Below are 24,903 nucleotides of genomic sequence, written 5' to 3'. Positions count from 1 at the left end.
ACTGCTATAAGTACATGATTAATTTTGTTGCTGTCTGTCTAAACGTCCAAAGACTATACCCAGGGATTTTCAAAGTGATTTTCAATTTAAGGGCATTTCTACTGATTTTTTTCATGGTTCAATATGTGATTCAATGAAAAAAATATTTTGATCATATGGCCAATTACTGTTTATATAAATTATGACAGTGTTGTCAATATGCATGTTTTGTTTCTAATCTTTCCATGTACTTTATCGGTTATTTTTTAAAGTGTTTGTATAATTTGAGCTAAATGTGATTTATTCTTATCATCAATTATTAATCATTCTGCTATTTTGAAACTTTTCATGGTATTTTTAATTGTATTGAACTAGACCCTCAGACCTACATAGAGTTTTATGAGGTCATCAGACTGAGTTTGATGATGAACTAATGATTTAATTATGGAAAATTTGATAAGATTCTTGTCAGTTTTAGTAATTTTTTCATGTGACTTTGACTTTTTAAAATTCGTAAACTCCAAACCACCAGACAAGGATCAAAATGAACAGACATTTACACCAAGAATCCAAATACGTGCCATACTTATCAGGTGTCCTCAGCACATTATACCTGATAACAAGGTTAGGGCTGGGGGGACATCCAATGATGATAAGGTGATATCTGTGCTGCGAACTGATGACATTATGCGATTCTCAGGATTTGACAAGGATGAACTGTTGATGCATTCTGAGGTAAAGAATTGTAAAAGGAAAATGATTATTACGATGATGATTAACAATTCAGGAAGGGTAAGTATATTTCTCACAAAAATTCTGCTTTGCATTAATCAATGTTATAAAAACGTTGGTATCTTCTAAGCTATTAAAATTCTTAAGTCTATTATCAAATTTTGTATAATTTACAGCATATAAATAATAAAATGTGCATAGTTCAATAGTTAATAAGATCAACAAAAATAGCCTCTCTAATAAAATTTAATTGTAACTCACATGAATATGTTTTTGAACATGAAAAAAAATTATACTGGTATGCGTTAGTTTAATAATTCGTTTAGTTTAATAACGATTCATTATAGTTATTAAATAGAAATACAGATGTATACCGGTACTCCAGTTGTCTCAGGGACTGCTATAAGCAGTCGCATATTTTTTTCAAAATAACATCAATATTCGCAAATCATACAAAGCTGACAGTTTGAAGTGAATTCAATTGTTGAAACTCTTATTGAAAGATGAAAAACTGCAGTTTTTATGTTTTATTGTTCTGAATAACAAATTTAATTCATTATCAGTCGTATATCTGCCCTATGTGTTGATACTACAAGTCATTTTCGTATTTTCAGACGGTTACTGAAGAGGAATTTGTAGTGGTAGATCATGTTTATGATCCCGATCTCCATAAACGATCACGTCTGCTAAATCCATTAGTTTTCAAGATAAAACAAGACGCTGTTTTGCAACTTTATGGCATGCGGTATCTTCAGGTATGAATTACGGTATCTAATCAATTAAAATAATCATTTTCTGCTTGGTAACCCATCTCAAAGTAGAATAATCATATTATTTCAGGGTACTTATACTTTTGAAATAAAAATTATTTCAGTGATGATATATGAATAAATAACTATCATTATAGATTCCACGAAAGGCTTTTAGATGAGCTGGCAATTATAATAAAATATTGTATATTCAATTATATTGTTCTATTCAATGTTCTGAATTTGTTCATAAAAAGTTCTTCCTGAATTGGAATTTGAATTCGGTTTGTTTTGCAGTCTGTAAACGCTATGGCTAGAGAAGAAGTGCTCAATAAGGGAATGAATAACTTCACAGGGTGTGACACCACATCATCCCAGCCCACATGCGGAATGGTGTTACATAACAAGCGAGTTGTCCCGTTCAGTGAGGTGAGAAAGTAACATAAAATATTTTTCTTATAATCGATCTTTCATTTAAAATCAATACTGTGATCGCAATAATGGAGCCCAAAATGGAAAATGAATCGATTTAAAACTATTTTTATACTGGTACAATTTTAAATTTGGTTCTCAACTCCTACCTGAAATACTCGATATTTTTCAATTTTGTGAAAAAATTAAATTTTTAAAACACTTATTATAAAGTGAAAATGCACTTACTATTAGCAGTGAAGATCGCTTCGACCTGGTGTGGGTCATCATCAGATCAGACTCAGAAACAATTGTCACTACTAATAGTAAATGCATTTTTCACTTCATAAGTGTTTAAGAGTTTACTTAATTATTACCGTAGTGGAAGAGGATGGATATACAACACTCCAATTTTGTGTTACCTTATGAAGTAGGCTAGCTTTCTCTATAGTATAAGAATTTTAAAAACTGGAATAAGTATATTAAAAGTATATTAATCATCAATCATCTATCAGCATCAGGAACACGTTCACTGTTTGAAGTGAATCTTACCATTGGAAAACCTATTTAAAGAATAATTATCTCTTTATTTCACCTTTCACCTTGAATCCATCGATCAATCATTTATTTCCATTCCAAATTACAGAACCACACGCATCTTCACACTCTTCATTCCCAATTGTACAGTAAGTTGATAATTTCTATTCTTCATTTTTAAATTACCGTATACCTACATTTTCCGTCATCTTCATTTTCAAATTTCAAATTTGTTTTTTTATCGTAGGGATTCTGTTGCTCTTGTGACTCCTATGTGAACGTCCAACGGCAGCCGGGGTTGAGCATTGTGCGCCAACAGAAACAGTTCTCAGATCGCAAAGAGAGTCATTTTGCTGACGAGAAAAACTCCAACGATGCTGACAAATATTATCACGAAAAATCGAAACGAGATGTCAATGAACCGAAAGATGATAAATATCTACGAAAAAGAAATAAAGAGATGGAAAACAGAGATTATTCAATAAAAAATTCCAACAATCTTGATGTGCTACGCTCGAAATACATGGCAAGCGATTTCGATTTCGCAAAAAACGGATTCTACACACCGCAAATCGTGAGAAAAAGCAGTTTGGGTGACACTCTAAACAAATTCTCAAATCCTGAAGACAGTCTCTCGTGGGAACAGCACAAAGGCAGATTGTATGATAAAAGTAGTAGAATACTGTGGAATAACGATAATGCCAATCAGATGCCGAATAACAGCGAAGAGGACGAATTTGAAGATGGCGATAGTGAGGGGAAGAAGAAGAGAAGTGCGGATGAAGAGGGAGGACAGAGTTTGCATGAGGAACGGAAAAAGATCACAAAGAGAGAAGAAGGTGAAGAGAGGAAGGGAGAGGGTCACGATGAGGAGGGAAGAGAACTTGAATTGAATAGTGAAGAGAAAAATAGAACTGATTCAAATTATGAAATTAAGGAAAAACTTGGAGAACGAAATGAGAATTTACAAAGAATAAGGAGGGATGAGAAAGATGCTGGGATGGAAGAAAGTGAAGATATGAATTTGGAAATAAATAAAAAAGGAATATTAGATAGTATTGGAAGAAGTGGAATTGACCATAATAATTATAGAATGGAGAATAGGTATGGTATGTTGAATACTCGAAACACAGAGGAAGGGCCTGGACATAGGTTGAATTCGTATAAGAAAGACATTGATAATCTTTATGATTTAGAAAGAGGGGAAGAAAAGTTGAATGTTGAAGACGAAAATACGATTAATGAAAATAGTGAAGTTGAGGCAGATCCTGGTACAGACTCTGATCATTTAGATGGCTTGAATGGAGTTGAAAAAGAAATTTACGACGGAGATTTAAAAATGAAAAAAGTACGAAGTGTTCATGATGAACCAGAGAGCTTGATGCGCAGTAGCCTGAGAGTGACCGAAGAGAAACCATACTGGCTGAGACCGAAAGATTGGACGAGCCTGAAGGCGCTGAAGCTCAGATTGAAAGGTCTGAAACCCAATTCTCCACAATTTCAAAACTCGTATCAACCCGCTCACAGATACGTGAAGGTTCTAGAAGAAAATCGCCCGGTTATGGAAAACGCCAAAGGTTTCCAAGTGTCCGACTTTCGACCTAGTTGGAACCCTAGCTCAAAAATAAAGTTTCATAAACCTTCACCCTGGGACATATTCCCTAAAAAATGTGCCACCGATAAACGTAAGCACAGTATACTTCGACTTTTGACTAAACTCAATGAGGAACGGTGTCATCCTGATGAAGACTTCAAAATTTCAGATAATTTGATGAAAAATTCTGGACAAGATTCGAAATTATTTGATAGTTTGATGAAAGATATCGAGAGAAAGCTGGTGCGGAATAGCAGGAACAATGTGAATGAAACTGAACAATCCAATTTGAATCATACTGAGAGTCTCGGCGAAGAGTCATCCAACAAATTTAGTAAGAATGATTGTGCGGAAGCGTGGAGTGAACTTCAAACACTCCTCTTAGAAGAAGCTATAGAGGAGAAGTTATGTCTACATGATAGAAATAGAACCTCAAATGAGTCAAACATCGCTTACAATACGGAAGATAAAAACATTATTGATAGACTAAGGCGACAAATCGATCGTTGGGTTGATGATTATTTTGAAATAGATGCATCGAACATTCATGATAATTCAAGCAACAAATATATGAACGGTGATGATTTGGTAATGCCTGTAAACGAAGGTGATTATCTATATTTCGTGGACCCTGCTCAAAATCTTGCGTCATCGGATGGGTTGTTAAGGTATCCTTATAGGAATATCGGGGAGAATGGAGAGGTTGGAGGTAGGAATTCTCAAAATTTTGTTTTTGACGATGGACAAATGTTTCCAGGACTGGATAATATTGATGCAATGTCCGAGAACGATAGGAATGCTAGTAGTTTGTATGAATTTCGTCAAAGAAATAGGAATGCACTGGGTCTGTTACCAGGAGCTGGGAAAATTTTCAACTCTGATGAAGATAATTTCTATGGAAATTCACGTGAACAGTCGAAAATTGATGTTAAGAAAAATAATAATTGGAAAAGTGCTGTTGATGAAAATTTGGTATTGAATTATCCAGATTTGCCACTAAAAGAGAAGATTGATGGGAAAATTCACCCAGAAGGCTCTCTAGTGAATGATTATGATAAAAACCACATGATGATTAATAAAGAAGAAGAAAATAGTGGTCCAAACGAATTTCATCTAAATCCACCACTACACTTCCATAGTGATTCTGGTCCTGTATTCATTGATGTAACCAAGTATGGTCCACTATTGGATACACGACCTTTGGAAATATCGAAGTCCTCATTCAATTCCTTTCCATTGATACATAACGATCTAGATCTAATCAATTCTCCAGATTTCGATAAAATGAGAAGTGTTCACAGTAAATTTTCAATAAAATTGAATTCACCAGAGAAATCCTCCCCGGAATTATTGGATAGTAATTTGCAGGATCATAGAATAATAACGGATGGATCTGGAGAGAATTCAAATAGGAACTTTCATAATGAAGAAACTGAACATACAGGAAAAATTTCAAACTCAGGAAGTGATAATCCGAATTCGAAAGGAAAAGAAAGTTCAGGATTGAAACATAATTCAATGTTTGATAGACGAGATTCTTACTTCATTGACAATAACTCAAATACAAACAGGGATGAAAGTTCTCTCCTCATTAATAACAACTTCAATTCAAACTCGACTAAACTTGGGGGCTTCAAATTTGGGAGGGATTTTGATCAAAATGCTAGAAATTATCCGGATCCTAGTAACAGATTGGTAGGCTCAGGAGCCAGTAACATGTATAAATTTGAAGATGAGAATTCTTATAAATTAGCAAATAATGCTATGATGTTTGATGATATGCCTGTCCCCAATAATGTGTCTCATATGTCGCGAAATGATAATTTGTCTCACAAATCCTATCATGTTTACAAACAGGAAATTGAGTCACCGTTTATTATCGATACATCTCATGATAAACATAACCCAAACTTTAAAGTCATGAATTCTAATGACAATGATATTGATGATAAAAGATCACATTTCTTGGAGGTTGCCACAGAATTCGGGAGCCCTTCAATATTGAATACATCGGATATGCAGTATCTATTGCAAAATGCTATGGATAGTGGAGGGACTGAGAATTCAACCTCATCCGTTTCCAAAAACGCGTTCAAAGGTGAGTTTGACAATACAACACCATCTGATTTCCAAGAAAGTTTTTTGTTCAACACCTCGAAAGCGGCCCCTATTCTCATCTCCGGAAATGTAGGAAATATCTACGGCCAAAAAGGGAAACTCATTTTTATTCCTGATGATGATGATGATTCTGAAGAAGTGACTACTAAGAAACAAGTCCCCTATCGAGGAAATTTCATAGGAAACTATAACTCAAGGTTATATCCACCAATGAGTGAATCCAATATGAGTTATCCTGGCTTGATGAACTCTGGGGGAACATGTAATGTGGGGAAACAAGGCTATGGGATATCACATATGGGAAAAGACAATATAAATGTCAAATCGAGGATATTTCCTTCATTTTTGAAAAACTGGTCAAGGACTCCAGATGGAAGTTATCTGGATACAAGTCATGTAAAAGTTTCCAAAATTAGAAGTGTTTCTAATACTGATAACTCACAATCAAATTTAGTACAAAGGAACAATAAGTTGAATTACAGTTCGAATGAACATATTACTTGTGAAATGAGAGTTTCAAATGAACTGTCAAGCAATGAAGCTGAAATTCATGATAATTTTGTCTCGCCCAGACAAATCTCAACGCTAGACAAATCGTTTAATAATGTTGACTCATTCAGTACAGTTCCAAAGAAGATCCTTGATAAATATGGGTTAAAAAGAGACGTAAGTGGGTTGATGGAAGATGAGAAGATTGAGAAACGAGACATTGGGAAGGTATGTGAATCAAGACTGAAGAAAAATTCGAAAAAAGTTAGGAGACAAGTCAGTTCAAATGGGAATCAAATCAGAGGAGGTCAGAATTGCATTGATCGATATGTACCTTCAGGAGCCAATCCCATAACTTACCATGAAAGTGCACATTGTTTGAGATTCAGCGAATTATGGTAACTCAAATCAATTAATTGTCAATCTATTCATCACATTATTGATAGCGTTTTCATAAAGTCCAATCCCATGATAATAAAGAGCTGATTTTATCCTACAAGCTCACTATGGAAGAGCGCATTGCTTGAGATTTAATGACTCATGATAGGCCAAAAACTATCACTGATTTATCCACTCTTATTGAAGGATATTTATCTTATATCAATATGGATTTCCACATATCAGTATCAGTGACTGACAAATTGAAAATATAACATTGATGAGTTCTGTTTGGACCATTCCGACTTAGCAAGGCCCAGCGAGTATGAATTGTCCCTTTAGAACTTATGGGAATAATGTTCTCATTTTACCGGTCTCCTCCACTGATACTATGAGGGGATTCAGCTTCATTCATGAAGTTCTTCACAAATTTCTATATTTGTTCCTCAACATTAATTACTCGTATTATTATAGTTCAAAGATAATCGAGAGCGAATCTCACGAGTTATATTAGAAGCGTACATTGCTTGAGATTCAGTGTCTTCTCTCAAAGCTTAGGGTGCGTACAGATTTACGCGCCGTGAACATGAGCAATTCACTTTTAATCAGCTGACTATATCTGTATTTTTACAGAAACGGTATAAGATATAGATATAATAAGCTTGGCAACAGCTGATTAAAAGTGAATTGCTCATGTTCGCGGCGCGTAAATGTGTACGCACCTTTAGGTCTCAAGTAGCCTACATGGTAATTCTCAAATAATTTTCATGATGATCACTTCCAGTACTAGAGTGTTCACAACTTTTAATTAATGTTAATCAGTGCTATCAGAATATTGTTACAGTTGCCAACAACATACTATTATCAAAGTAGTTTGTTGATAAGTAAGTCATATTTTTATTTCCAATATTGTTTTGGAATGTAATGATCAATTATTCATAGAATTGGCATCTACTTGTTATAGGTACTCTGTGTACACCTTGAAAAAGCCAAGTCTTGATCATTCCCTGCACCTTCAAACTGTATGAGAAAGCTAATTTCCCTCATGCCACTCATTGGGAAGAGCTGACCAGAGGAATTACCACTGAGTGAGTTCAAAATATTTGTGATAACTAATTTTTCATCAATAAGGCTAATATGGAGTGGCCGTAGCCGAGTGGATCAGATGCTGGCTTTGTGATTCAGAGGCCCGGGTTCAAATCCCGGCCCGGGGCAAGATATTTATCTTGGGCCACTCCCGTGTTTCGGATGGACACGTTAAGTCGTCGGTCCCGGCTGCCTAAAAAGTAGTCGTTAGGTCATGTCAGAGGCCCTGAAATTGATCAGTTGCGACCTGAAAACTCTGACACCAGACCTGAGCCAGCCAGGTCACTCGATATTATTTATTATTATTAGGCTAATATCACTATACTTTAAGAGACATCACAATTTAATGCGTGATTTGTTTTCTAATAAAAAATAATCACTGTCAGTTATAGTCCGAGAGATATTACTATTAACATGAGAAGGGGAAATGGATTTCTCCTTCCACAGTTTGTAGCATGGGCAGAGTAGTGGGGAGGAGTAGGCATGCTGCGCACAATTGGATGCTGACACAATAGTAGAGAGGATGCTGTTAGGTAGTGAGAGTAATATTAGTGAAGGTGAGAGCATCGGGCCTCTCTGTCTTTGGAAAAAAGCCGTATAAAACGTATTATTTCTCGGACTATAGTTGGAGAGAGGCAACTAATCTAATATTCTTGTTGTCCATTTTTTTTCAACAAATTCAACAGTTGTAAACGGAATATAGCGTTATATTTTAGTTATACAGCCTATTTCTTAAAAAAGGAGAAAAAACGATCCAGTTTTATAGAATAATTGGAGAATGTTTCAGTAGCTCACATATATTTTTTCATTGAAAAATTACTCTACTTCAATAATTTTTCATTCGGTTGAATTGCAGTTTGGGAACGGGCAATCGGCACATAGAAGATGGCTACTCGACACTGTCATTCACGTACATTCCACTGACCGACCTGATGCGAGGGGACTTCTGCCTAGACGAGCACAGGGCCACCCTTCTCGTCCCGGAGTCCCTGCCTCCTGATCTGGCTGCCAAGTACCCTCAACTCAATGGTGAGGCTTATTATACAGAGGCATAAGTGTGGCCGTAATTAGCGATTTCATGATTGAAGTTTGACCTAAAGTAACTACTTTAGGATTGAGCTCACCTGGCCCAAGTGGTAGGCCGGTCCTAGCAGTTTTAATCATAAGTGTGTGTGTATACAGAGAGAGCAGTCAGTCTGACTGAGACCTTCTGTTCACGTTCTTTATGTTTATATGGACAGAATGGCGGCGGACAAAATAATATAAGCGGTCCAATTGGATTGGGGATAAATTGAAGAAATACAAGATAATATTATACATGAAGCTAGTATCTGTAGCTTCAGTATAAATTCAATGATATGATAAGCGTATCTCTCTCGTTCTAATTCAATGATCAACTTCAGCTTCCAATAATGCAGAGCTCGGGATGACTAACAGTTCTCTGTGTGCATACACACTAAATGTATTCTTTGATAAAATTATGTTTTAATGCTCTGTTCCAACAAGATTTTGGATCCTATTCTATTTATTAAATTACGGTTCGTCGAATCGTCCTGCTATTTTCCTACAGTTTCAGAGTGAAAATTCAATAATTCAACAGTTATTTAAGCAACATAACATGTGAAAATTCGAGTGGAACTGTAATTGTCAAATTATATCTATTCACTGAAGATTGTGGTTTGAGATTACTGCTAGCTATAGATTGATTATTTAACTCTGTTTCTATACACATGGGAGATACTCATGTGTATTATTTCCTTCCATTGGAGAATTCTAAAATACCTCTAATTCGTGATTGCATGAATTGAATGAATGAATAATACTTATGCTTGGTCTTTTGAGAACTTGAGAATAATTTTAGGCTGCACTTATTTAAAAAACAATTATTTGTGTCGTTAGGTAGTCCAAACGAGTATCTGTTGGTGCAGAGTGACGACATCTCATTGGAGGGTGACGAATGTAACAAGGTGGGAACTAGTTTCGAAGGTTTCGCCACTCAGCCTGACAGGTGTGCTCAGCCGCGAGGTACCTGTCTGCAAAATCAACCGATTGATATGTGGACTCATGATATTGTTAGTACTTTCACCATTCTTGTATTTCACTAGATTTGATATTTCAACCTCAGAATATTGAATACTTCAATTAGTACGCTGATTCCACTTTTGATATTGGGATTACTATTATATGATTTGATCTGTTAGATCATCTTGTCATAATATTAATATGATATCCTCACATTCAGCTTGCTTTAAAAACTATTCTTGCAATGATTATACAGATAACAGAGGACCTTATCTTGTAAAATTTCCACTCCAAGCAATAATTTGTTCAAATTAAAAAAAGATCATAAAATAAATAATAATATTGATATTAAGGCTATTTAATAAAATTTGCAAGGCACAATGAATACCATTGGAAAGATTGTGTTGCTGGAAATATGGTACTCGATACTTGGCTTACAATTATATACTTGAATAATTACTTATCAACAAATTACCTGAATCTCATATATAATAAGCTCTCTGCTTTGTTTGTGCTTTGTGCAACTTCAAATTCAAGGGCCGGTTTTCGAGCTCGGGATTGAGCTAAGTCTAGACTTTGATCAGTTGGAGTCAGAAAATTGGCTTTCCGAAACGGGACGTGGTCAAAGTCATAGTCAGAGTAAGGTTTAAAGTAAATTTAGAGAAACTAGAAAATTGAACACAAAATAAAATGAAGAGATGATAGTGTAAAGTTCCCGATATTTTGAATTATTCAGGAATGTTTCATTTCGTCAAGGAAAAACGTTTCCAATTATAGAAATGAGAGAATAAAGATTTATTTTGCTGCAACTACACCCCGTTTTGGAAACACAATTTTCTGACTCCAGCTGTTCAAAGTCTAGAACTTACCCAAATCCCGAGCTCAGAAACCGGTCCAAAAGTAGTCAACTCCTTATCAGTACTTAATGGTTCTAAAGTTTACTTTTCTGTAGATGGCACGCGATGAGGGAAGACCTGGCAAGTTTTTCTTGGAGAACTATGCAATTGTGGCCGAGCAGCCTCTTCTAATGAATCACTCCTCACAGGAACAGTCTCTGGCTCTCGAATATTACAGACAGTTCTCCACCATCATTGAAATTGAAGTCAAGTCAGACTTGAATGCGATTGTACGAACCGGGTGAGTTATTTGTATTTAAACCGGGTTAATTATAAAGGAATTATTATAATAACGTACCGGTATTGTAATTTTTCAAACAAAATTGTGTTCATTTGGCTGTAATAAATATAATTGACTGTTTAAATGGGCTAGTGAGATCAATGGGCTAAACTTATTTGAGACTATACTTGAGACTCCACATGAGTCTATTACTGCTAGAGATTTCACATTACACATATTATTATTATTATTATTATTATATTATTATTATTATTATATTATTATTATTATTATTATTATATTATTATTATTATTATTATTATTATTATTATTATTATCATCATCATTATTCATTCATACAAACACTTCCACTTGATACTAATTCTGTGGCTTCATTTATTCGATGAATTGATAACAATAATAATATCGAATAAACTTGCTGGCATAGGTCTTTGTCAGAGTTTTCAGGTCTCACATGATCATTTTCAGGGATCTGACTGTTTTTAGGCAGCCAGGACCGACACGGGAACGTGTTCATCCGAAATACGGGAGTGGCCCGAGAAAAATATCTTTCCTGGACCGGGATTCGAACGGCCCGAGATGGATTATAGAGCCAGAATTCACTCGACTATGAATTGATATTGGTTGGATTGGAAAAATATCCTGTGGAGACTGGATGAAAAACCATGTCAGCATGAATTGCACCATCAGATGCAACTTTACAACTAGATTTATGATTGTACTACCTCTAATGCAGTCAACCAGGACAACCATTCAAATTGATGATAAAAGAATTACAACAGTTGTAACTTGAATTTAAAAATGATCTGAAATAAAATGTTTCACCTCTCACTCATGTTCTCTCCACAATGATGATGTTTCACTATTTCCATCGAGATATATCATATTTTCATTTTTATATATACTTATTAGTCTATTTTATTATTAGACAATTATCTATATTATTGTCTTTTTTTCTTCAGTGCTACTTTTCAATATAAATAAGAATATAAATCTGAGTACGTTTTTTAAATTATTCCGACATCACAATGTTTCGGCTACTAATGCCATTTTCAAGACATGAAAAGCATTGAACATATCGTGACGAAATAATTTGTGAAGGGTACTAAGATTTATATATCCATTAATTATATCTATATTATGTACATATTTTTATATTTATTGTTTTCATATTCATATCTTAAATATTTTTGTGTGTGATTGTGACAGCGAATCAGGCCAACTGTCGGAAATATACGTGGACAGCACGTGTCACTCGAACACGAAGCTCACAGTGATCGTAACCAACCAGGGCCTGGCCTCATCTGCCTACTACCCAAAGCTGTCCAATTGCCCCGTGGAACTGCCCGAGGTGTGGACGCACAACGTGGGGCCTCTCGTCATGATAGCACCCCAGCACCGCCATGTCTTCCAGATGACCATGTACGGAGAGCTGCCCGTCGATCGCTTTCATTGTTCTGGTGAGTCGGTGGATGGTAATTCTCCACAAACTGAATACTTTTTCTCTCTGAGGTGAATGTTCGTCACCGAACGGCCACTTCCACACTTACCGATTGTCAGCCGACATTCATCGTTACGACACCCAGAATGTCCTGCGATTGACTAAGGACCAAGCCACATTAGCTGTTTTTCATACGAGTCTATTATATTCAATTATATTATTTGTACTTTTAATTGAATTCTCCGTATTATGTATATTTTATTATTATGCCTATTATGTATTATTTTCGTGTATTATTTTGAGAAAATAAATCAATTTGATTCGAGTTGGAACGGCACAGCACAGCACACTGATGCTTATAAAACGTCGAATAGACGTTACCCCTTAAACCCTTTGAAACGTTTAGAAAACGTTGTATGTTGTTGACCATAACGTTTTCTAAGGGTTTATTCAACCTTCAGTTTGGTACTGACCTTCAAGTTTAATAAACATTTATTTAAACGTTGTATTCAACATTTTGAAAAACGTTATATCAACGTTTTGATGTTGTTCCACTGAAGTGCAATCTTCCAACAGTGACTTCTGTTAGCTGCTCACCGTGGAGCAGCCTTTTGTTGAGCATTTGATTCATTGGAGTCAGTACATAATATCTTTAGGCTGGGCACATACTAAAAGGAGGTGCAGTGCGAAGCAGCACGGCATTTTGCATCCATAGGGGCTCTTTCCGTATTCATTTGAATGCAAGTACGCGCAGTGGATGAGGAGCGTTGCAAATGAGGAGAAATCTAAAATACCAATACCATCTTCTTTCATCACCATGCTGCATTGCGCCTCCTCCCACATCCAGCCTAAAGATAGGAACTGTCTCTCAGAATTCCAATGAACCTGCAACCATATCCATTTACTTATTGTACTAATAAAATTCTATCCTTATATAACTGACTCACTCACTCGCCTATAGCAATTACTGGAAAACTATACAATTCGAAAAAACAGGAAAATTCATAGGTGACGGCGCAGCACAAGATCAGGGGCCTGTAACATAAAAGTTACAAGTCCTGTAATACAGGAGAATTACCATTCCAATTACATGCTCAATATAGCCGATAAAATCAGCTGTTCCTGTATTACAGGACTTCTTAATTTTTATGAAACAGGCCCCTGTACTAGAATTCAGCTAATAATAAAACCAAACAGGACAGGATGCTCTCCGATTAACTGATTAGAGAGAGCTTCCTGTAGTGCCGACTGAAAAGAAACGCCTAGTGTGGCTTGGCTCTTATATTATCACCAACAGCTGATTCTCAGCCAATTGGATGAAACTCTGGGTATCATGACGATAATTAATTTCGGGTGACAATAAGTGTGAAAACGGCCACTGGTGTAACAAAGGGCATCAACTTATCTGAGAGAGAAAAGCTGCACTTCACTCTCTAGAAGTACCGTAAACAACATGTTTCCTCAACCTGCATCAACAAAATATATAATTTCTAAACTTCCGTTTCTCAAGATCCTTTGTTCAAAAAATCTTGCTCTTGTCCAACCTTGCTGCTCGGAGATAGCCTCTCCGATAGAGAACGAATAATAAACTCATAGAGAAGACATCCATGTTATTGGAATCGGATTAGACCTTAGGTTGAAGACTCTCAGACCTTAAGTCGTAAAGTAACTAATTTAGTGAAGTATCAGTCCAGTTAAGTATCACCATAGTAAAAAAAGCATGAGAAGATATCTCATGGTATAGAGCGTTTATGTTTCAAATTTCAATGTTAACTCAAGTCGATAGGCTTAGTAGCTTTTTTCGTGAAGCTATGTGACGCTGGTAGTCTCTTATACTGTGCAGTTCTTACTCTCTCACCCGGCCAAAACAGTAAGCTTAATAGTCGACAGTAATCGGCTAGAGATCGTCTTGAAATCGACCCAAAAAATCGTCTTGAAATTTGGAACATAAAAGATCTATACCATGGATATTTGCCAATCTTCTCATATGATTTTCTCTCTATTGTGTAACGTTATCTAAATTCAGGTGAGGAATAACACAAGGTTACCCTATTTTTTCTCTCCCTATGGATATTTTACCATGGATATTTGCCAATCTTCTCATATGATCTTCTCTCTATTGTGTAACGTTATCTAAATTCAGGTGAGGAATAACACAAGGTTACCCTATTTTTTCTCTCCCTATCATTCTAATAATGTACTTATATTGTGGGAATAAAGAATGAAACTGTAATGAAATTATTTTGAATTCAATATGATTTCCAATAATTATTGCAAACAGATACTATATTAAATTTCTATATTTTTCGTCCACAGTTGAACTAATGAACGACAAGAAGGAGCTGGTAGCCACCAGGCGAGTGCGCATCCAGAAGCACGACCGGTGCGTGTGTGTGTGGCACTGTTTGTGTGCGTGCACCGCCTCTACGGACGGCCTGTCCTGTGACGTCATGTCGCTGCCTCACTACCATGCCGCCGGCTTCCTCGGCTCACTGCCCCTCGTCAACCTCCATCCGGAGACCCAGGTCGAGAGGGTCATCAGGATAGCCATGCCGGTATTCATTGTCATCGGGTTCAGTCTCATCATAGGTATGTATAGGTACAGAATAGGGTTTCAATCTTCTCATTTTCCTATTTTACTCCTCAAAGTCTTCTTCTCTTCCTCCTTGTTCTCTCCAATCTCCTCCGTAATCCTGCTTTTAATTTTAATCACCTTCCTCTTCTACATCTCCATATTATCCTCAATCTTCTCTTTACCTTCATCACAATATATTTTTCTACTTCTTCTAAATCGTATTATGCTTCTTCTTCTCAACCTCCTTTTCTTTTTGCTTTCTTTTCCTTAATATTCTCGCTAATCTAATAAATCTTTTTTGTCCAAATTTTCTCCTCCATTACTTCTTAAATCCTCTGCGATTCCTTCTTCCTCTCATCCTCCTTCTCCTTGATATTGAGATCCTCCCTTCGGTTCATATTTGTTTCTCCTTTTATTCTCTCCTATGATTATTCATATTCCCCCTCTTTCTTATCTTTATTCCCTTCCTCTTATCTACTATAATCAATCATTTTCCTCCTTCACAATTTCCTTTTCCTCCTTCTGATTCTCTACTCCACGATGTTAAGTTCTTTCCTTTCCTCCATATTTGTTTCTCCTTCCATTCTTTCCTATTCTACTTTTTATTTTTATATATTTTCATCCTGCTATTACTTTTACATCTTCTCCTCACTTTTCTCCTCAATGTATTCTCCCATCGTCACCACCTTTTTCTACTACTCCCTTTTGTCATTCTTCTTATCATTCTTCATCTCCCCAATTCTCTTCCACTCCTCCTTTTCATCTACTACCCCTCCCTTTTCTTTTCCCTCTTCTCTCCATTTTCTATCCCCTTCTTCTCTAAAAGTCTCTCTTGAAGACATTTATTGTCCTGAGAAGTGATGAATTCAATCGAGCCAGAATCTTTGACAATATTACAATATTCCATTTTTGTCTCCATTGTACTGAATTTTCTCATAAAAACAGATTTTTAGGACTTATTGCATCTACCCTCTGCCTGTGTTTTTATATTGTGGTATCTTTGAATCAGAGTTAATATTCGTGTTCTGTTTTCATTACAGGCCTACTAATTTTTTAATCTCAATAACTTCAGGTCTGTTCAAAGCTATTATCGGCCTGTGTGTCGCGGTTGTGGGATCCTATGGACTGTGGGCAGTTTGCAAGAACACGTCAAAGAATCTGTCGGCCTACAAGGAGGATGATCTGAAGGACTTTGACGTTGAACATGATGTCCAATCATTTGCAGTTCATCCTGAATCTCATACTCGCAACATTAAACTGTTTAACAAGTGAGCTGATATATTTTCCAGTTGGAAATTATGATCAATATAACTATAATTTATTGCTGTAATTCTGACAATAGTTGAGATCAAGTTAAAATGTAACAACTGACAACTCTTCTAATGAGTTTGGGTTGATGTCTTAACGTGTAAACGTGTTTCATTTCAATCAATTCATCCAAATTCAACTAATCAGTTTCTACCTTACTAGAGCTAGAACTTTAGGATTCATCTGAGAATCATCACCCACTTGGAATTACCAAAATCTCATTTAACATATGAAGCAACTCCATTCAAGAATCACCCACTTGGAATCACCAAAATCTCTCCTGAACTATTGAAGAATTAAAAACATTTTTTCTTCTCAACAGAGAAAAAATAAGATAGGGAATCAGAACGATTTATAATTCTGAGAACTCTGAAGTTTAGAGTTAGTGATAATAATTCAGATTAGAAAAAAACTTAGATCCAATTGTTGTTATTTTGTGAGAAGTTTTGTTTCTATATTATCCACTGAATTACCGGGATTAGACATCAACAATAGGAAACAAGAATCATACTCTAATTACTAAACTTATATCTCACCTCATTTGATCAATTTTGTTCAGTTTAGAGTTATGTGTGATTGACAACAGTCAATGTATTTGTCGATAAACTTGAATTACATTCCATACAATTAGGTAGGTACTTCATTTCACTAATAATGTTTCTTATTAATTTTTACAACATTCTTGAAATCACAATTTTATAAGTTTCCACAACTCTTACAATGAGATAAACCATATAGAAGATGTTGAGTATATAATGAAGTAGTTCCTCTATTTAGTAAATTGCATAGCGTTAATATGAAGATTTTTCGGCGATATTGATTCGTTTCATAATCCGAATTCTATTCTGAATTCTCCTAATATATTTCTTCCTTTGTCATTTTCAGACTTTCAGAGTTCATACTCAACATATTCTTTGTGTTTCTTCTGATATGGGAGTTTATACTATTCATTTTATGCTGCGGCTGCCTGTCTGAAGAAGATGAGGAAGACGATGATGATGAGGATGATGAGGTTAGAAACTATTCTCATTTAAATTATTATGAATATCAAGAGCTACTTTCACTAATAAACAAAAACGAATATAGTACCTTTCTAAATCAATTTATTTTTGAATCAATCAATTATTTAATTTTTCATATCCGTTCACCAGAAGATGAGACATGTCGCTGAAATATAAGCTAAAGTACTTTTAATGTTTTAATAATTCGAAGAAGTGACTTGTGTTTCTATTGTGTTTCTTGTGTTCCTATTCAGATTTCACTTGAGAACATTTTCATTCCAGTATAAGAAGAGTTTCAAAATAACACATATTCAGAACGGGATTCTAATAGTTCATTGCATAATGTATCATTTCCATTTATTGCAATTTCAAGGTATGGCACAGTCGAATTTAAATGGAGTTTCTAGAATAATAAATATTTTTAAAAGTGAATATAAGCTACTCGACCAAGGAGAGGGATCTACGAGAGGATAATCATTAGAAATTCACGACATTCGATAATGCTAAACTATTTGAATATCATTGTAATATTTAAAAAATTTTCTATCAGTGTTATCAATAGAGCTAAACTAGATGGAAATTCTCTTTTGATATATTTGCTCAAGTTCAACACCGATATGGCATATAATTTAAGAATTTCCTTATTCTGAGTTCTGTTATTGTACATTTGCATCTCTTCATGTAATTACTGAATTTTGGGAATTGGAAATTGATGGATACATGAGATAAGAAGGACATTATATGAATGAAAATCTCTTTTTTTGCAGTCTGATGAGACGTCAGAATTGGATGATGATGATAGCAGCACCAGCAGCAACGAACTGGAAGATGAAAGTGTTACTGTCAATTCTGTTATTGAAGAGAGGAGACGCTGTGTGGAGGACGTGAAGGTATAACCTTTTAGAAGAATTTCTATAATAATCAAACATGTTTTTTCTAGAATTACAATTGATTATTCCACGAAAATAATGTATCCCACAAAGTACAGTAGTTTATAAAGATGATATGAGGATGATGATTATCTCAGTATCAAGATAATGTACAGTGCAAGGTACTATATCACTTTCTCTCTGTGATAAGTGTTATAGCCCAGTCAATAAAGGTTTTTTCGATCCGAAAATTAAATAAAAGCTGAATCTTCTACCATCGATAGAACCCTCCCAGAGGGTCATTCTCCCAAAAGTCCCAAGAAATCCCCTTGGAGCTTTCCCCCCTAGCACCCCTCAAAGTTGAAAAATGCAGGTAATCACGGAAAATCAATCATCTCTGTACCCATTGATCGGAAACAGCTCTATTATATGCCATTCGATCAGTTACATTATGGACTACAATATTTAGTTTCATTCATTTTTTCAATAAAATTAACAGTTTTCTTGATAAATTAATATATATGTAAAAATTTAGGGGGTTTGCGATTTGATTTTTTTGTTTTCTTCGATTAACTTCGAAGCAAGTAGTTTTAAAGAAAAATGAGCCGAATAATTAATGTAGCCACTCTTATTGCAAATCCATTGATGTATATTGTTATGTATTGCGATTCGATTTGACGCCGTGGAAGGGGAAACAGTCAACGCGGAACGGCGCGGCTGACTCTCTTAGCCATAGTAAACAGCAAACTGGAATTCAATTATCTCTGTAAACATTAATCGGGAAAAAATCTATCATATGCCATTCGATTCGTCAAATTAAGGACTACAATATTAGTCGAATTAATTTCCTCATAAATCGAACAGTTTCTTGATAAAATAATATAATGTAAAAATTTAGGGGTTTTTCGATTTGATTTTTTTGTTTTCTTCGATTAACTTCGAAGCAAGTAGTTTTAAAGAACAATGTGACGGATAATATTATTGTAGCCACATTCATTGCGAATCCATTTATGTATATTGTTATGTATTTGCGATTCAAGTTGACGCCGTGGAAGGGGAAACAGTCAACGCGGAACGGCGCGGCTGACTCTCTTAGCCATAGTAAACAGCAAACTGGAATTCAATTATCTCTGTAAACATTAATCGGGAAAAAATCTATCATATGCCATTCGATTCGTTAAATTAAGGACTACAATATTAGTCGAACTAATTTCCTCAATAAATCGAACAGTTTCCTTAATAAAATAATATAATGTAAAAATTTAGGGGTTTTTCGATTTGATTTTTTTGTTTTCTCTGATTAACTTCGAAGCAAGTAGTTTTAAAGAACAATGTGACGAATAATTATTGTAGCCACATTCATTGCGAATCCATTTATTGTTATGTATTTGCGATTCAAGTTGATGCCGTGGAAGGGGAAACAGTCAACGCGGAACGGCGCGGCTGACTCTCTTAGCCATAGTAAACAGCAAACTGGAATTCAATTATCTCTGTAACATTAATCGGAAAAAATCTATCATATGCCATTCGATTCGTTAAATTAAGGACTACAATATTAGTCGAACTAATTTCCTCAATAAATCGAACAGTTTCCTTGATAAAATAATATAATGTAAAAATTTAGGGGTTTTTCGATTTGATTTTTTTGTTTTCTCTGATTAACTTCGAAGCAAGTAGTTTTAAAGAACAATGTGACGGATAATATTATTGTAGCCACATTCATTGCGAATCCATTTATGTATATTGTTATGTATTTGCGATTCAAGTTGACGCCGTGGAAGGGGAAACAGTCAACGCGGAACGGCGCGGCTGACTCTCTTAGCCATAGTAAACAGCAAACTGGAATTCAATTATCTCTGTAAACATTAATCGGGAAAAAATCTATCATATGCCATTCGATTCGTTAAATTAAGGACTACAATATTAGTCGAACTAATTTCCTCAATAAATCGAACAGTTTCCTTAATAAAATAATATAATGTAAAAATTTAGGGGTTTTTCGATTTGATTTTTTTGTTTTCTCTGATTAACTTCGAAGCAAGTAGTTTTAAAGAACAATGTGACGAATAATTATTGTAGCCACATTCATTGCGAATCCATTTATGTATATTGTTATGTATTTGCGATTCAAGTTGACGCTGTGGAAGGGGAAACAGCCGACGCGGCTGACTCCTTTCACCATAGTAAACAGAATAATACTGCTGTCTACATTGCATCTCATTTACAGTATGGCGCTCGAAACAATCAATTTTGTCTATTGTTTTGACATGCGCTGTATATAGATTTTCACTTTTCAATACTCTTAAAAAATATTACAATTTTCTTGATTTAACCATGCTCATGATAAAAATCAGGAATTCGTTGTTTTCTCACAGAATTTATTATATTAATTTGAAGTGTGCCTTCTCCATACGAGTCAGAGGTAACACAATTTGATAACTCTAGTTTCAGATATTGATGTTTTTCATCAGTTTCATGATATATTATGTGTCCGACTCCTTCATCTCATCCTTATTTTGTAAAAATTAAGATTCAAAATTTATTTTCAAGAAAAAAAAAACAAAAAAATTTTCAAGCTGAAAGTAGATCAATTTGTTGCACATTCGGTTCAAATATTAACAAATGTTATCAAATATATTATCACATATAGTGAGAACGAATTATTCTGAAGCTTACTATTCTCACTGAACATGAAGAGGCAATACCAAGCCAGAATCGCAGTTCCGTTCAAATCATTATTATCAGAGCTTTCAAATTGATGCTATGTAACTATGGATGTTATCCCCATCTCACAATTTCCCTATTTATCCTTATCCTGATTCAGAATAAAGTAGTTGATCTCTATAATCACAGAAATCAATGTACAGTACCTATAATAAATAGTAAAAATAACAAAATTTCTAGTAATAATGCAACTTTTTCTAGGTATGAATTTCAAGGCTCATAAAATGACTTTTTCTCAATCACAGGCAGAAATTCCAATGATTATCATAATAGTAATTTAATGAAAATTGTTTATATTGTGCATTGTTCGACGTAAGATAAGCTACATCTTTAAGGTAACCAACGTATTTAGGATTATCATGTTTATGAATGAAAGCGAGACTGTGATAGAAGATTGGTCAAACTGAAATATAAACATTATAGACAATCCATATTTCTGATCAACTATAATTATAAATGATAGTATCAAGCCGTAATGAATTGAGCAACTGAATTTCAAAGTTACTATCCACTGTTCAAATCGCACTGTGATTTCCTTTTACTTCCAAATGGATTGACTTGCCTCACTCTTCAACGTAACAATTATTGAAAAAAACCAGTGGAATGTGAACGTCATCCAAAAAGCATTTGAATTTCAATTTTCATATCATGAAATTCATAAAAAACTAATTCTTGAGAGAATAGTGATGAATTGCAAACAGTGCAAGTAACATTGATACAAAGCGATTCAATGAAAGTCAACATCGATTAATTTGATATTGGACTTATCAAATTTATATTATTTTTAAAGCTTATAAAATGTGGAACCAACATTTTAAATTTTCTCTACTGGAGCAAAACATCGATAGAAAATAAAGAAGAGCCCATCATAAGCACAATATACTTGTGTACTAGAATTCACTTGAACTAACTCATCACTTCAACCCTTCAATGATCACAATGAACTAGAATGGTATAAAAACCATGGAATTGATAATCAGGTACATTTTTCAAAAAGCTTCACCCAACTAAATCTGTAAATAGATTCAATTTGAATGCTCCAAATAGAAAATGATCTATCCTTTTGGTGCCCTAATCAAAATCAATTTCAATCAACATTAATCGACATAAAGAAAAGCTTCTGCCAACCTTGTATAGTGAATGACAAGATGCGAGTGGAGGTGAAAAATCGATGTGTTAACAAAAATAATAGAAGATGATGAATCGTCTTTCAATTAATCTTATACGGTAGGGTACTTTGTGGTTAAATGTGAAACACTTTCATGATTTTCCTACCTTTTATGCATGCTTACTCTTCCTTAATTTGTATTTTTGCATGGCTTTCATCTTTAGAATCTACTGAATTTTCATATTGAACTGTCTAAATAATCTAGATTCAACTTGTAAGAACGGAAGATAAGCTACTTTACAGAGAGAATCATAGAAAGTTTCGACTCAACTATCCCAATGTATATTTTTTTTTATGCCTCAGCCGTCTTATATATTTGGCTCAACTGAAGGTATATTATCAACCTGGCTTGAAGAATATTAACTGTAGAAAACAGCTAACACTGCACGCTATGATTTTTCAGGAAATTGCCACTGTTAACACTATTGTAATCTATGATTTATCTCAGTTTTTGACAAAACTTATGATAAATTTTAGCATAGAATTATAATCATACACACATATTTTAAATATGTATTATTATGTAATAGTATGAATATTTTATCGGTTGCAAACAATATCTTTGTCTGTCATAGAATGCATGATTTAGCACATCTATAACAACAAAATGATTTTAGAGAATTTAGAGAATTAAAATGTGAAAAATTAGTTTCATCGCATGTCATAACAATAGACAAAATTGATTGTTTCGAGCGCCATGGTGTGAATAAGATGCAACTTAGAAAGCAGTAGGCCTACTACTGTCGTATTTTACTGTTTATTATGGTGAAGAGAGTCAGCCACGCCATACCGCGTCGACTGTTTCCCCTTCCACAGCGTCAAATCGAATCGCAAATGAATAACAATATACATCAATGGATTCGCAATGAATGTGGCTACATTAATTATTTGTCTAATTTTCTTTAGATTATTTGCTTCGAAGTTAATCGGAGAAAACAAAAATCAAATCGAAAAACCCCTACATTTTTATGTATATATTATTTTATCAAGGAAACTGTTTGATTTATTGAGGAAATGAATACGACTAATATTTTAGTCCATAATGTAACGAATCGAATGACATATGATAGATTTTTTTCCGATTAATGGTTACAGAGATAATTGATTTCCAGTTTGCTGTTTACTATGGCTAAGAGAGTCAGCCGCGCCGTTCCGCGTCGACTGTTTCCCTTTCCACAGCGTCAAATTGAATCGCAAATACATAACAATATACACCAATGAATTTGCAATGAGAGTGGCTACATTAATTATTTGGCTCATTTTTCTTTAAAACTACTTGTTTCGAGGTTAATCGGAGAAAACAAAAAAATCAAATCACAAACCCCCTCAATTTTTACATATATATCATTTTATCAAGAAAACTGTTAATTTTATTGAAAAAATGAATATAACTAATATTGTAGTCCATAATGTAACTAATTGAATGGCATATGATAGAACTGTTTCCGATCAATGGTTACAGAGATAATTGATTTCCCGTGTTTACCTGCATTTTTCATGTTTTAGGGGGTTGGGGCGGAAAGCTCCAAGGGGATTTTTTGGGACTTTTGGGAGAATGACCCTCTGGGAGGGTTCTATCGATGGTGGGGAAATTCAGCTTTTATTTAATTTTCGGATCGAAACTGCTTTTTTGGACCTTCATTGACTGGGCTATTAGTTCTATCTTAATATTTTCTGCAGTGGTGTGATTTATTAGAAAATACGGCTATCCTCATCAAAACATCTTTTCTTGCAGGGCTACAATGTTGACTTATCAAACCAATGCTTGATTTTTGTGGGGAAAAACGAAGATAAGTTGAATGTGAGTTCCATATATTTCCTTTTCCTCTTAATATAATCTATCCTTCACAGATTTTCGATACTCCTAAATGAACGGGAAATTCCAATAACCTTAAATGTTCAACCGGGTTGGATGAAAATCATTTCAAAGATGGTGGAGAATGATTAAAATACGAATTCTTTTCAGAATTTGAGTCCGAAAAATTTCATATAGCGGGACAAGTTTCGGCTTTCACAACAAAACTATTGTACTGAATTAGTTTAGAGCTAATCTTAAACATTATTCTTATAGGCTACCATTTTATTTTGGAGATTAATTTATTATTCCGAATTACAGAAAACTCAGACATAAAACGTTGGATGAAAACTAGCTATCCTAAAGCTGAGATCAATAAGAACGAAGTCTCACAAGACTTTGGTTTCTTGGAGAAACCAGAGTATCTTTTATGAATTTAGAAGTTGGAATCTGTATCAATGGAATTGCCTGAGAATGGAATCACCAAAATGGAGTCATGTTCATGAAATGAAAATCCCTTCCTAAAATATTTTGAAAAATCGCAATGTTGTTTCCTGTTTGTATGGACTGTTAGCATACTTTCAATTTGGAGAAGAAATACATTACCGATACTCTATAAAGAATTTTCCAAAATTATGTGCGGGAAGAATGTAAACAGAAAAGTTCAACTGTCAATATTGATGGCTAGAGAGCAATATAGATGTCAATGTTCAATGGCATTGAAGCATGTGAAAATATCAATTATACGTTCTGGGAAGTCAAAATATATGAATTGTCATTTTCTTAAGCT

The 24,903-nt window shown here is 34.6% G+C and overlaps 1 protein-coding gene across 2 annotated transcripts; it reads left to right on the top strand.

Annotated features, from left to right (window-relative positions):
• The first annotated feature begins 168 nt into the window (after window positions 1-168).
• On the top strand, window positions 169-24,903 carry LOC111044601. 2 transcript variants are annotated; one of them, XM_039425976.1, is made up of 12 exons: window positions 6,184-7,007; window positions 7,952-8,075; window positions 8,930-9,102; window positions 9,973-10,145; window positions 11,048-11,232; window positions 12,442-12,692; window positions 14,990-15,262; window positions 16,321-16,516; window positions 17,442-17,568; window positions 18,325-18,447; window positions 24,054-24,119; window positions 24,435-24,903. In XM_039425976.1, the coding sequence occupies exons 3-12, from the start codon at window positions 9,006-9,008 to the stop codon at window positions 24,447-24,449; spliced, it is 1,506 nt and encodes a 501-aa protein (XP_039281910.1). In that variant the 5' UTR covers window positions 6,184-7,007; window positions 7,952-8,075; window positions 8,930-9,005; the 3' UTR covers window positions 24,450-24,903. The 2 variants fall into 2 exon arrangements, 1 of the variants encoding a protein (XP_039281910.1); XR_005571076.1 differs by lacking the exons at window positions 14,990-15,262; window positions 16,321-16,516; window positions 17,442-17,568; ... (1 more) ...; window positions 24,054-24,119; window positions 24,435-24,903 and adding exons at window positions 169-771; window positions 1,326-1,466; window positions 1,758-1,889 and having other exon boundaries at window positions 2,656-7,007; window positions 12,442-12,630.

The sequence above is a fragment of the Nilaparvata lugens genome, chromosome 4 (genome assembly GCF_014356525.2).
Source record: "Nilaparvata lugens isolate BPH chromosome 4, ASM1435652v1, whole genome shotgun sequence".
In the NCBI taxonomy this organism is placed as follows: Eukaryota; Metazoa; Arthropoda; class Insecta; order Hemiptera; family Delphacidae; genus Nilaparvata; species Nilaparvata lugens.
The sequence above is the reverse complement of the archived record's forward strand: the minus strand, read 5'-3'. Positions and strand labels throughout refer to the sequence as shown.